The 12,328-nt window shown below is 56.2% G+C and overlaps 3 protein-coding genes across 4 annotated transcripts in view; 2 read left to right on the top strand and 1 right to left on the bottom strand.

Moving 5' to 3' along the window:
* LOC137141274 (zinc finger protein 208-like) overlaps positions 1-12,328 on the bottom strand; it is a 134,723-nt gene that overhangs the window by 71,366 nt on the left and 51,029 nt on the right. The window lies entirely within an intron of this gene.
* On the top strand, positions 314-4,117 carry POLR1H (RNA polymerase I subunit H). Of its 2 annotated transcripts, none has more exons than XM_067530120.1 (5): positions 314-402; positions 959-1,090; positions 1,377-1,477; positions 1,677-1,786; positions 3,027-4,117. In XM_067530120.1, the coding sequence occupies exons 2-5, from the start codon at positions 961-963 to the stop codon at positions 3,049-3,051; spliced, it is 366 nt and encodes a 121-aa protein (XP_067386221.1). In that variant the 5' UTR covers positions 314-402; positions 959-960; the 3' UTR covers positions 3,052-4,117. The 2 variants fall into 2 exon arrangements, with proteins under 2 accessions (XP_067386221.1, XP_067386220.1); XM_067530119.1 differs by lacking the exon at positions 314-402 and adding an exon at positions 513-545.
* PPP1R11 (protein phosphatase 1 regulatory inhibitor subunit 11) lies at positions 5,714-9,560 on the top strand. Its single transcript, XM_067530118.1, has 3 exons — positions 5,714-5,953; positions 7,792-7,900; positions 8,758-9,560. Exons 1-3 carry the CDS (start codon positions 5,873-5,875, stop codon positions 8,967-8,969), a joined length of 402 nt encoding a protein of 133 aa, XP_067386219.1. The 5' UTR covers positions 5,714-5,872; the 3' UTR covers positions 8,970-9,560.

The raw sequence follows: 12,328 nt of genomic DNA, 5'->3' as shown, positions 1-12,328 counted from the left end.
GGGCTGGATGAGCTGCATCTGCTTCCGCGGCGCCTTGACCCGGCAAAGCGAAGAGCCTGCCACGGAGGTGGGCCAGCAGGCTGGGGAGAGCAGCGGGTGCACGGCTCAGCGCTGCCAGGCGGCCACCGGCCCAGCTGGGTGGGACCCAGGGCCGGGATCACGGGGGGCTGCGGGGCGGGAGCGCAGGGCACCGGCCCAGCTGGCCGCGCATTCCACCAGCTGATGCGCCAAAGCGAAAGTCCCTCCCTGGGGCGACGCTCTGCCTCGCCGCCCCTCCCCTCTACTGCTCTGGCTGGAGGACTAGACGCTCTAGCCTAGCCCGGGGCCGGCGTTGTCTGCTCCGAACTCTCAGACACGTGGTGTGGAGCGGGGGAGGCCAGAAGTTGCAGGCGCAGCTGGGAGGTGCGTGGAGGGGGCAGTCCAAAGGGGAACGGGGGGTGTTGATTGATTGATTGATTGGGGGCAGGATCTGCCCTTTTAAAGGAGGCACGGGAGGGGGGGGAGGGGAAGCTGCTGGCGAATTATCAGGGGAGACTTATTGAGAGGTCCGGGGGGGGGGCAGGGCTTCAGGGTGGAGGTTGGGGGGCGATGGGCGGGGGCCATAGAGGGCAGCATGGGAGTGAGAGGGGGGCAGGGATGCGGTGAGGGGGGGCAGCATGAGGGGGACGGACGAGGTGGTGGGGCTAGAAATGTGGGGGGAGGGAGCAGGGATGGGGTGATGGGGCTGGTGGGGAGGAGGACTAGGGCTGTGGTTATGGGGGGCCCCAGGGGCAGCTAGGAGTGGTGGCAGATATCATCATAGCAAATTAACATGCCCTGATCTGGCTTCCTGTGTGAAAGCCCCGCCCATCCCAGTGTCAGAGGGGTTGAGGGACCTGGCTGAGCCCTGCAGAAGCTCATTGCAGTGCTGGTCGGGGTACCGCTGGCCGTCAGGCTAACCCTGTGGCATTTCTTGCAGCTATGGAGCAGGGCATCTCTTGCTTCCAGTCGGACCTGGATTTCTGCCCTGAGTGCGGCACCATCCTACCCCTGCCTGGCGTCCAGGACAAGGTGACGTGCGTGCGCTGCTCCTTCTCCATCGACATACGAGGTGAGTGCCTCAGTCCCGGCTGTATCACATGCGTACTGGCACCAGTTTAGGGGAGTGAAATCCCCTCTGTCCACTATTGAAATCCGTTGGAGAGATTAGTGGGGCCTAGGGGGTTGGGGGGGGGGGGGGATTGGGGCTGGGAGTCAGGGCTCCTGGGTTCTATCCCCAGCTCTGGGAGGGGAGTGGGGTCTAATGCTGGCCGTCTGAGAGACAAGTCTGTAAAGTGTGTTAGCTCCTCTCCCTGACATGCAGATTCCCCAATATTGCTGTGGTTCTCCCTGCACAGATTTCGAAGGGAGGGTGGTCCAGTCGTGTGTCGAGTTCAACAAACTGGGCTCCGTGGCTTACATGATGATGGACGACGGGCAGGAGGTCAAAGGGCCCATGGTGAGTGGGGATTCCTGTGGGTGGGCGGGAAGGAAAATGCATGTCAGGCTTCTCCTAACATCCTGCAGCAGGAAGTCCCACCAGTACATTATCACCTTGCTTTGAAGTATTTCCCTTTTATCCCAGTGGAGGATTTTTTGGGAGGGTAGGAGGCAATCTTCATCCCATGGACCTGACTCGGCCTTGGTGATCCTTTCAGATCGACAGGAAGTGCCCCCAGTGTGGCCATGAGGGCATGGTGTATCACACCCGGCAGATGAGATCAGCGGATGAAGGACAGACCGTCTTCTACACCTGCAGCCAGTGCAAGTAAGGCACCGTCCCTTCCCTTACTGCTCTCCTGAGAGGGGAAGGATGGGAAAGCTTGTCTGCCGGGGAGGAGACCTATCCTCGGGCGGCCTAGACCTTGGCTGTATTTCCTCATCTGCTAACCTGATCCAGGTTGTCTTAAAATGAGACATCACAGTTAGCCCGCCCGCCAATACCCCCCAAAAAACAAAGGAAATTCCCAGAAAAAAAAATGACCTGTGTTTTCTTGCTGTCTAAGGTGTGCTCCCAAATATTTCAGCTAGTCATAGTTATAGCATGATTTTATAAGTTACAAAACTCTTAATAAGAATCCAACCCACCCGTTGGTCTCCGTTCCGCAATTTGTTCTGCAGCTCTCCTGATCTTTGCTGTGGATGCTGGCGTTCCAGGTACCGCTGTGTCACGGTACCTCCCTAGCTTGTACTAAGACACAGATGTCTCGATTTCTTTTTTGGACAGGTTTCCTATATATTTAGGAAGTTGATTAGGAAACCCAAGAACTGCCCCCTCCTCCCCTCACAGCACTGCCTAGTTGGATCTCAATTCTCTGTGCAGGGTTCTTCTCCATGTCCTGGCTGAGGTTTTCCTCTAGCAGACATGCCCTTCATGCTCCAATCTTCCTGGCTGGCTGCTGCTCCCTGCGGCCTTTCCATCCGCAGGCCCTCCGATTGGGTTTGTCTACACTCAAAACGCTGTAGTGTAGACACTGCCCATGCTGCGGGAGGGGTTCTCCCATCGGTGTGGGTGATCCACTTCCCCGAGAGGTGGTAGCTAGGGTGACAGAATTCGTCTATCAGCCAAGCGCTATGTGTGCTGGGACTTAGGTTGGCTTAACACCACCACTCGGATGGGGGATGGATTTTTCACACCGCAGACGACATAGCTGGGTCAATCTAATTTTCCAGTGTGGGGCAGCCCTTCTCTTGATCTTAGCCACATGCCCGGCCTATCGTGTAACGCAGCTCATCAACCTAGGTGGAGGAAAGGAGTAAAGTGGGGCTGGAGTCCTCTATCTCCCCTTTAAAGGGAACTTCTGGCCACCCCCAAAGAGCATCTTTTGGGGGATCCCCATTCCCAGAGAGATTAAGGATACTAGAGGGGAGGAAAGCTCTCCCACAGCATCAGTGGTCTCCCTGTGACTTTAGCAGCATCCTGCAGCAGGGAGTTCCACAGATCAAAAAATAAATACAAAAGGAAAAGCTTCTGCAAAGGTTTGATGCTTGGCTTTTGTTGTGTGCAGGTTCCAGGAGAAGGAAGACTCTTGAACAGAGCAGCAGGGCGCCATGGACGAGAGAAGACTGGGTGTTACATCCTTCCCTTCTCCCTGAACAACTTTCCTCACCTCCTAACGAGATCCTTTACTTGGCTCAGGCCCAAGGCAAACTACGGTGGCTGGCAACCATCACCATGTTCACTACCATGTGCCTCAAGCACGATGGTGCAAAGGAGGGGTGTAAGCACACCCCAGGCCCTGCGGAGGTGACTCCCAAGGGTGTTGCTATTTATGGATACCCCATCCCCTTTTACATCCCCTAAGGGGACCCCAAGTCCTAATCCAGCAGGGGCTGTAGATCCCCTTGTGGAGAGCTCAGACTCTTATTTAAAGCTGCTTTGGCAGCTACTATGATGAACCCCAGCTGCTGCGTTCTCTGGGGAGAGCCCGTTCCTACTGCGAGGCGTGTTGTGCTTTGGGTGGGGACCAGAGGGTTTGCTCTCCTCTTTCAGGGTCGTGGAATCTGGAGGAGAGACCAGCTGGGGAGTCCTGAATGTATATTTCCAAGCAAGACCACAGGCCTCCCTCCCAGCAGAAGTAAATACAGTATTATTTCATACGTGAATCCCTGCGTGTTACTCTCCTTCTGGGGGCTGGGGCACTCAGCGTGTGCGTGTTGAACTAACAGCTGATTCGCTCTGTTTGCGGGGGGCAGGTCTCCTGTTTTCCCCAACCCGCCAAACTCCCCATCTCTCATGTCAAGTCCTGAGTTCACAGCCCTTGGCTCACTGCGTCGAGCTTTGTTTCCAATGTGGCTCTGCCCTGGTGATCAGGCAGCAGTGATAAACCAAGGGCAGATGGGCAAAGGGGTCAGAAGCTGCCATGTGTGCCAGTTCCAAGCAACGAGAAAGACGCACCAGTACAAATGCTGGTTTTACATGAGTGGTGATTGTAGTAGGACAGCTCCAACAGAACCTGACACAGAGCACGGCCCCATGGCGCCAGGCCCAGACACACAGCGAGAGAGAGTCCCTGTCCCAGCTGCGATCTGGGCTCCGTTGTGCCAGGCGCTGCACAGATACACAGTGACAGACAGTCCCTGCCCCAAACAGCTGCCAGTCTGTGGGAGGGGGAACAGGCACAGAGAAGTGAAGGGATTTGCCCAAGGTCCCACGGGGGCAGAGGCAGGAATTGAACCCAGCTGTCCTGAGTCCCCTGTTAAAACACTGACCGCGTCTTCTTGCTTCCCCTTTCTGCTCCCACTGGTCTTGCTTCCTCTCATAGCTCCTGCCGTCGCTACTGTCCCAAATGCTGAGGCTGGCAGAGCCTGGCCCTTCAGAACTAGCCCCCCTCACTCAGCCCTCCGCCCTTCAGGACTGTCTAGAAAGGGCTGGAGACATGGTGGGCATCCGCTGCCTCTCCCATCCTCCCACCCATGGGCACACATTCCCCCTCAGCTGAATCCCTCAGGGATTCCCCCTCTCCCCATCACCTTTCCATATGGCACCCCACTTCCTCCTCCATGCATCTTGCCCCCACTTTCCCCATCAGCCCCTCTCCAGTATCCCCTTGTCACTTAACATCTCCTCCCATGGGCTCCCTCTTTTCCTCTTCCCACTGAAACCCCCCGTCCAGCCTGTCCCCCTGAATATCCCTTTCCCCCTCTTCCTCAGCTCCCCAGCGTTCCCCCTCTCCCCATGGTCCCTCTGAGCATCCCCTCTATGCTCCCCTAACTGTATCTCCCATTCTGCCCTCTTTTGAGCTCCTTCCCCCATAGCTTCCCCTGAGACCCCCGTGGCCTCTTGGGTCCTGCCCCCAACTGTAGATAGTATATACTCTTCCCCCTATGCCCCCTCAGTCATTGTCCCCCTATTGTCCCTCTTTTCCCCCATAGCTTCTCTCATGGCCATCCCACTTGGTCCCTGCCCTCCAACTGTATCCCCCTCAGCCTTGGTTTCCCCTCACTAAGCCCGCCTTTCCCCACCTGCCCCACACGTAGGCCTGGCCCGATGGAGACCCCCACTCCCCTGTATGATCAATCCCATGGTCACCCCACTCAATGCCAGCCTTCCAGCTGCATCCCCCCTCCTCCAATGTCCCCCTCAGTTTTTGCCCCCTGCTGAGCCCCTTTTCCCACGTCCCCCCACTCAGCCCTGCCCCCCATTGAGCCATAGTCCCACTGGACCCCCACAGTATCCCCCTTCCTTCTATACCCCCCACATGGTCCCACTGTAACCCCCTTCCCTCTATACCCCCCACATGTGCCCCCATGGTCCCACTGGGCCCCCCACTGTAGTCCCCATACTCATCACGTGACCCACTGAGCCCCTAGACTCCCAGGGCCTGCCCCCCATGGGCCCACTGAACCCCCTACATCCTCCCCAGGGCCCTCCCCCCTCAGTGATGAGACCCATCACGTGACACAACCCGTGGCTACCCCCCGGGGGGCGCCCACCAGCCCCGCCCCCTCTGCTCCCTGGACGCGAGTCAGAGTCAGCCCGGAAGGAATTCTCTCCCCGAGCCCCGCCTCCTTCGTAGACGCGCATGCGCCCCGCGCCCCGTACGGCGGAAGCGCCGCGCGTAGAATTCCCTTCCTAGTAGAGGCCCAGCGGGGGCCGGGGACAGTTTTCGGGGACGCGCACAGCCGGAAGTGGGAAGCTGGCCGTCGCCGGAAGTGGCGTGAGGCTGCTGCTTGGGGGGAGGCGGTCGCTTTCCAGCACAGGGTGGGTGGGGGCAGGGGCCTGCAGCTGCTGACTGCGAGTGAGTCGGGGCTGGGCATCTGCCGGCCGCGGAACGAGGCAGGGAGCCGGTGCTCGGCGGAGACCCTTCCCCCCGGCAACCGGCACCGCGGCGGGCGGGGGCCGGGCAGCGCCATGGCGGAGGCGACGGCGACAGCGGCGGCCAGTGGTGGGGGCGCCACCAACACCGTGACCGAGACCGTGAGCGCCGAGCCGGTGAGCGGGGGTAAATCCCCGGGGATAATCCACCCCCCCGGGGATTGGGGGGTGGGGAGGATAATACAACCCACCCGGGGATTGGGGGGTTAATATAAAACCCCGGGGATTGGGGGGTCTCTATTGGGGGGTTCTTATAAAAACCCGGGGATTTGGGGGTGTCTATTAAGGGGGTTAATATAAAACCCCGGGGATTAATATAAAACCCTGGGGATTTAGAGGGTGTCTATTTTAGGGGGCATTAATATAAAACATGGAGGATTGGGGGGTGTCTCTTTGGGGGGTTAATATAAAACCCCAGGGATTTGGGGGTTGTAATTGTGTGGGGGGTGATTTTAAAATCTCATTGATTTTGGGTTTTTTATAAATATTGGGGAGGATTTTAACACATTGTCCCATGTATCTGGGGGATGGGGGGTTATAAATATTTTTGGAGAGTTTAACATAAAAGCCTCGGGGTTTATGGGTTTTCTAAATGAGGGAATTAACACAAAATCACAGGGATTGGGGTGTTTTTAAAAGACATTTTAATGTAAAATCCTGCAGATTTGAGAAAGGGGGTTGTCTCAGTTGGTTTCAATTGGGGTGGGGGGTTGTAAAATCAGAGGAATTGGGGGCATTAAAAATGAGGGGGGATGAATAAAATAGGGGGATTTAGAGGTGTTATACATTTGCGGGGCTTTAACACAAAATCACAAAGGTGTGATTTTTATTTAAATTTGGGGGTGTCACAATATAAATTCATTGGGGTTTGGGGGCTCCTTTTAGTTTTAAGAGTTTAATATAAAATGACAAGGGTTCGGGGGGCTGGCTTCATGGTGTTTAAATATAAAAGCATGGGAAATTGGGTGTTTTTAATTTGAGGGTTTTTTAACCTGTGAAATCAGAGTGAGGTTGGAGGGGAGGTTTTATTTTTCTTTATTCGGGGGGGTTAAATATAAAATCACAGGAAAGTGGGGCGGATTAATATAAAATCATGGGGATTTGGGCTTTTGGGGCGAGTTTGCAACTCTGTGGGATCATAGGAGGGATTGTGGAGGGGAAAGGAGGATTTATGGGGAAACCCCTCATTTTCGGATGGCTTGGATTTTCACCATTGAACTCAAACCCGGTTTTGATTAAACAGCCCCAGTTCTCTCTGTTTGATGTGGGGGGTTAAATGGCAGTGGGGAATGTTAGTTAAAAATTTCATTCAGAGGGCTACAGACAGCTCCCAAACTGGTCCCCCATTCCCACCCACCATTGGACTTGCTGAGCGCTCCCTGTGAGCGCTGTACCTGTCGTGGGCACCACGGGATTGGTTGTCACAGCAACTATGGGGCCGTGGAACCATGGTAACCGTAAGGTGTGGGTGTCGCAGCAACTGTTGCTGGGAAAGCAGGGGTGGTGGTAGCCACAGCAACCATCCCAGTGACAGGAGGGTGTAGGACCCAGGGTGACATGGCGATCATTATGATGACCACAGGAAGTGGGAGTGTGGCAACTGTCACAGTAGAAATAGGGTGTGGTACCCATGGCAACGCTTGTGGTGGCCGTCTCGGCGACCACTATCTGCTGTAGCTCTGGCAGCAGTAGGGTGTGGGACCTGTGCCCATCAGGGTGGCATCCCCAGTGACCACAGGGTGAGGGATGCAGGGAGAAAGTCTGTCCTGGCAACCACAAGAACGTGGTAACCCTGGTTGACCATCACAGCTGGAACAGGCCACATGGGAGCCACGGCGACCGCACGATGTGGTCCCAGGTGTCTCCGTACTAATCCAGCCAAACCGTCCAAGGTCTTTCTCCACGGCTCAGGATGAGCCGTGGTCTGATCCCCCCCTCTCCCCACCCCACGGCAGGAGAACCGCAGCCTGACCATCAAGCTGAGGAAGCGGAAGCCTGATAAGAAGGTGGAGTGGTCGAGCGACACGGTGGACAACGAGCACTTGGGCCGGAGGTCGTCCAAATGTGAGTAGCTGTGGCTCTCCCCTTCCGAGATCCCCCCTGTCCCTCCCAGAGGCCCCTTTTCCCACCCCCGTCCAGCTATACATCACTCGGAACCAGGAGGGCAGTGGAGTCTACTGGTTAGAGATGGTGGGGCTGGGAGTCAGGACTCCCCGGTTCTCCATCCCCATCCCACAAGCTCATCAAAACCTCTTTGCCTCAGCGTTGCTGCTGGATCCCACTGTCTGAGCTAGCCAGTCCCCCACCTCTGGGGCCAGATCAGGGCCGGCGCCCCCGAGAGAGGAAAAGCCCCGTGTCCCGCTCCAGTTGGTCCTCTCCAATCCCTCCCCAACACCAGCTTTCCTCCGTCAGCGTCTCCTTCTCCCGCGGGTGACGACTTCCCCTCCCCAAGGAGCAGCACCCGCGACTCCCTGGGCCCAGCTCTTCTGCAGAGGGACATGGCCACTGTGGGGTTAACGGGGTTGGGGACGAATACCAAGGAAGCCCCAGCCTAAGCTGTCCCCGCTCCCGCCGCTCCCCAGGCCAGGCCACCGTGCTGGCTGCAGGCTGGCAGCTCGGGGGGCTTCTGATTCCCTCTGTCTCTCTCCGTCTTCCTCCTGCTGCCCCGCCATCGTGCCCTGCCCCTCCTCTGCCCCCTTTTTCCTCCTCCCATCCCTCCTCTTCCCCCACTAAATTCCCCTCCCCAATCTCCCCTTCCCCCGTCACACCCCACATCTCCTGTTTAACCAACCTTTCTCCCCCACATCCCCCTCCAACCTCCCCTCCCCCCATCCCCCCACATCCCTCTCTAACCCCACATCCCCCTCTACCCTCCCCTCCCCCCATCACCCTCCACATCCCCATGTAACCGCCCCGCCCAGGCTGCTGCATCTATGAGAAGCCGCGGGCCTTCGGCGAGAGCTCCACCGAGAGCGAGGACGAGGAGGACGAAGGCTGCGGCAACGCCCACTGCATCCGGGGCCACCGGAAGGGGGAGCGCGCGGGCCGGGGGGGCGGCGGGGGGGGGGGTAGTCCCCGCCCCCGCAAGGCCGAACCGCCGGGCCAGGACCATGCTGTGGCCATGCAGCACTGAGCCCCCTTCCCCTCCCCCCTGAGGGACTGACGGGGGTACAGCGGGGGATGCAGGTGTGTCCGTCTGTCCGTGAGCCTCGTGGCCTGTGAGCTGCTGTCGTCGTCCGTCCGTCCCGTCCGGCGCCCTGGTGTGTGGAATGTACTGAGCGACGGGGCCGGCTGCGTCTCTGTGCTTCTCCATTAAACGTCTGTGTCGGTGATCACAAGCCGCCGCGGCCTGCTGCTTTCTGGGAGGGGCCGGGGGGGCCACACGGAGCTCTGCCAGTGCCCCCTATTCCCAACCCGCAGCCCCCTGCTAGCCCAGCCTTGGGCTTCTCTTCCCTCCCCCCAGCTCTGCCAGTGCCCCCCTCTCCTGACCCGCAACCCCACTGTTACCCTTCCCTCAGCCCCACACACACACACACAGCTCTGCCAATGCCCTGAAACAAGCTTTAATCAGCCTGGTTTTCGCTTTCATAGCTGCAAATGGTGTTGATCATAAAACGTTTCAAGTGTCCTGGTAAGAAGACAGATAATCTTTGGCTATGGCCTTGTTTCCTTTTGTGCTTCTTCCTGATGTATAAAGGAGGCTTGTCAGATTTTACCCGGAAAAGGTGATTTTTTTTTTTCCTGCTTGATTATTATTAGTGTTATTTTTAAACATTAGAGATCTAGGTGTCGTCTCCCCTGGAAGTCTCTCGCGGTGACTAGAGAATTGGTGTGTTTATAACATCCTGGGCACCACGGAAGATAAACACGCTCCGTTGATTTGTGTTCAGCTGAACACTCTTTCTTCGCATTTCTCTCAGACACCCCAAAACAGTTGGGAGAAAAACTGTCTTTGTGAAAGATCCCGTGTTTCTAAACCCCCTCTGTTACGTCCTCTCCTGATTGGTATCACTGGTTCCTCCAAGGTGACATCCAGAAAAACAGGGAAGCCCTGATATTTCTAAAATAATAAGAAAAATTGCCATCTGTCATCCCCTCCGCCCCCCTCCCTCCCAATAGAAAAAAATAAACCTCTCACCGTGAAAGCTTTCACTATGCCTTATAAAGGCCATGAACTTGGCATTTGATTTTCACATATACACGCTCTGTGTGTCGCCTTCAATAAATATCCGTTCCAGCATAACACGGTTCTGCAGCAATGAGTTCCACAGCTCCATTGTGTTGTATGTGGGGATATTGCCTTTTCTTATATGCTGCCGTCATGACTGCGTGTGTACTCTCCCAGAGCTGGGAGTGAGGTCTTGGGTTCGGAGCATGGGGGTTGGGAGCTAGGACTGCTGGGTTCTTTTTCCATCTCTCGGAGGGGAGTGGGGTCTAGTGATTAGAGCGGAGTGGGGCTGGGATCCAGACCTTGGTTCAATCCCCATCTCTGGGAGGGGAGTGGGGTCTAGTGGCGGGAGCAGGGTGGGGCTGGGATCTAGAACTCCTGGGTTTGATCCCCAGCTCTGGGAAGGGAGTGGGGTCTTGTGGTTAGAGCTGTATGTTTTCATTTTAGCCCTTTTGCAGTCGTAAAGGCCTCACTCAACCCTCCCATCTCCGTATCTCTTTTTTCCCTGATGAACAGCTGTGGGCAGTACTGCCTCTAATCAAATTTACCGCTAGCTCCGATCATTAGAGATGACCGAGGCTAGACGCAGTCTCCCCCAAAGGCAGCATATCCCAGCTAACGTTCCTCTTTCTTCTCAACCTGAAGGCCTCTAGCTAATTATATGTCTGCTGTGGAAATGCAGCCACCTCTGGGGTGGAGCACAGCAGCTTGATAACAGCAACACTGCGCAGGGATCACTTGGCCAGCACTGAAATGCAGCCTTCTCTTGGATGGGGTAAGGCTGGTGCGTAACAGCCAGGCAGCAGTCTTGCAGACAAATTGCTCACCCTGCCTTGAAATGCAGCTGTCTCTGGGGTGGAGCTGGCTAATACTTCCTGTTTGCAGCAGCGAGGACTCTTACATGGGACAGATTCCACAGTCAGAGCAGAGCTGTAATTACCCTGGCATGAGCTGGCCCCGGAGGACGGGATTCTGTGCGTGGAGCGAAGAGTTACCTTTTATGGAGAAATTCTTCTCCAAGGGTTTGATTTGCCAAGTGGTTGGGGAGGCCTGAGAGGCAGGACTCCTGGGTTCTCTCCCCAGCTGTGGGAGGGGAGTGGGATCTAATGGTTAGAGCACAGGGGGGCTGGGAACCAGGACTCCTGGGTTCTGTCTCCAACTCTTGAGGAGTTGCAGGAGGAGCCAGGAGTCAGGACTGCTGCGTACTATTTAGGATCAGTCATTTCCCATCTCTCAGCCTCAGCCGGCTCTCTCGTTAATGACTCACCCCAGTAACTGTAAATATTAGGCCCAGAGCCCCAAACACCTCTCTCGCACTCAAACCAATGAGAGTTAGGTGCGTAAATGCCACTGAGGGGGCTGGGCCTGAGGACAAAGGCCCCGTGACCGTTTGGCAATGAGCGTAGTTGGTCGTCAGTGATCACAGTGAAAGCAGCAGAGGGGTTTAGACGTCAGAGCCGTGTGGACAAAACTGGAGTGACTCAGCCCGGGTTGAGCAAATGATAGATTGATGTCGCCGCCCGTGGGGGGTGGTTCTCAGGGCACGCAGGATTGTGACTCACCTCACCTCCTGCAAGCGGGGCAATTTCTTGTACTTAACTGGGGGGTCAGCTCCCTGACATCTCCAGCCTGTCAGCTCCCCCTCTCCCCCGGCCCTTTCTTTGCCTTGCAGGTTAACAATAGATTCACCCCAGAAACCGATCCCTTTTGCCATGTTCCCCTGGAGCGTGCAGCCCTTCACTGCCAACTGCTTGTAGAAATCCCAGCTCTGCTGTCTCTCCAGGGGGGACAGCTTCTCTGATTCAACTCAGGCTCCAGTACGCCACTGAGAGATATTTATAGGGAATAAAAAAGCCAGATGTTTAGCAAGGAGCCAAGAGACACTCAGTTTAGCTAATGGAAACATCCGGTTGTGTATCAGACAAAATTGTAACACGCTGTCGAGACCCTAAACAACTGGGCCAACCAAGTTTCTCTCACCCCCAAAGTGCTTTTGCCCAATTTTTGGGGTGATCCTGTTCCCCCCCCCCCCCCAATGTAATCGCATTGCCTGATTATTTTCTAGGTGCATGATAAAGGGGCTGGGGGGGCGTTCCTTAATATCCCCCACAGTTCATTGTCGGCCCCCAGTCAGGATACTCCCCGCCCAGTTCATTCGGTGTCCGGTCTCCCTATAAAAAGGAGGTTTTCATGGTGTCGGCTGACCACAGAGAGAGGTGAATTTGTGGAAAACCTGTTTTCTTTGCTACAGGCGGGTGGAACAGGTCCGTGCCACTTCCAGCTAGCCCGTGTTTTCATTCACAGCCTCGCATGATGTTCTTTGA

Source organism: Emydura macquarii, unplaced genomic scaffold (assembly GCF_026122565.2).
Source record: "Emydura macquarii macquarii isolate MOO-44397 ecotype Brisbane River unplaced genomic scaffold, CSIRO-AGI_Emac_v2 contig_3035, whole genome shotgun sequence".
In the NCBI taxonomy this organism is placed as follows: domain Eukaryota; kingdom Metazoa; phylum Chordata; order Testudines; family Chelidae; genus Emydura; species Emydura macquarii.
The sequence above is the reverse complement of the archived record's forward strand: the minus strand, read 5'-3'. Positions and strand labels throughout refer to the sequence as shown.

Excerpts from the sequence above, each read along its gene's own strand:
- POLR1H (XM_067530120.1), top strand. The coding sequence starts at position 961 with ATGGAGCAGGGCATCTCTTGCTTCCAGTCGGACCTGGATTTCTGCCCT. Across the intron at positions 1,091-1,376 it reads CTTCTCCATCGACATACGAG|ATTTCGAAGGGAGGGTGGTC; the intron begins GTGAGTGCCTCA and ends CTCCCTGCACAG. Across the intron at positions 1,478-1,676 it reads AGGAGGTCAAAGGGCCCATG|ATCGACAGGAAGTGCCCCCA; the intron begins GTGAGTGGGGAT and ends TGATCCTTTCAG.
- PPP1R11 (XM_067530118.1), top strand. The coding sequence starts at position 5,873 with ATGGCGGAGGCGACGGCGACAGCGGCGGCCAGTGGTGGGGGCGCCACC. Across the intron at positions 5,954-7,791 it reads AGACCGTGAGCGCCGAGCCG|GAGAACCGCAGCCTGACCAT; the intron begins GTGAGCGGGGGT and ends ACCCCACGGCAG. Across the intron at positions 7,901-8,757 it reads GGGCCGGAGGTCGTCCAAAT|GCTGCTGCATCTATGAGAAG; the intron begins GTGAGTAGCTGT and ends CGCCCCGCCCAG.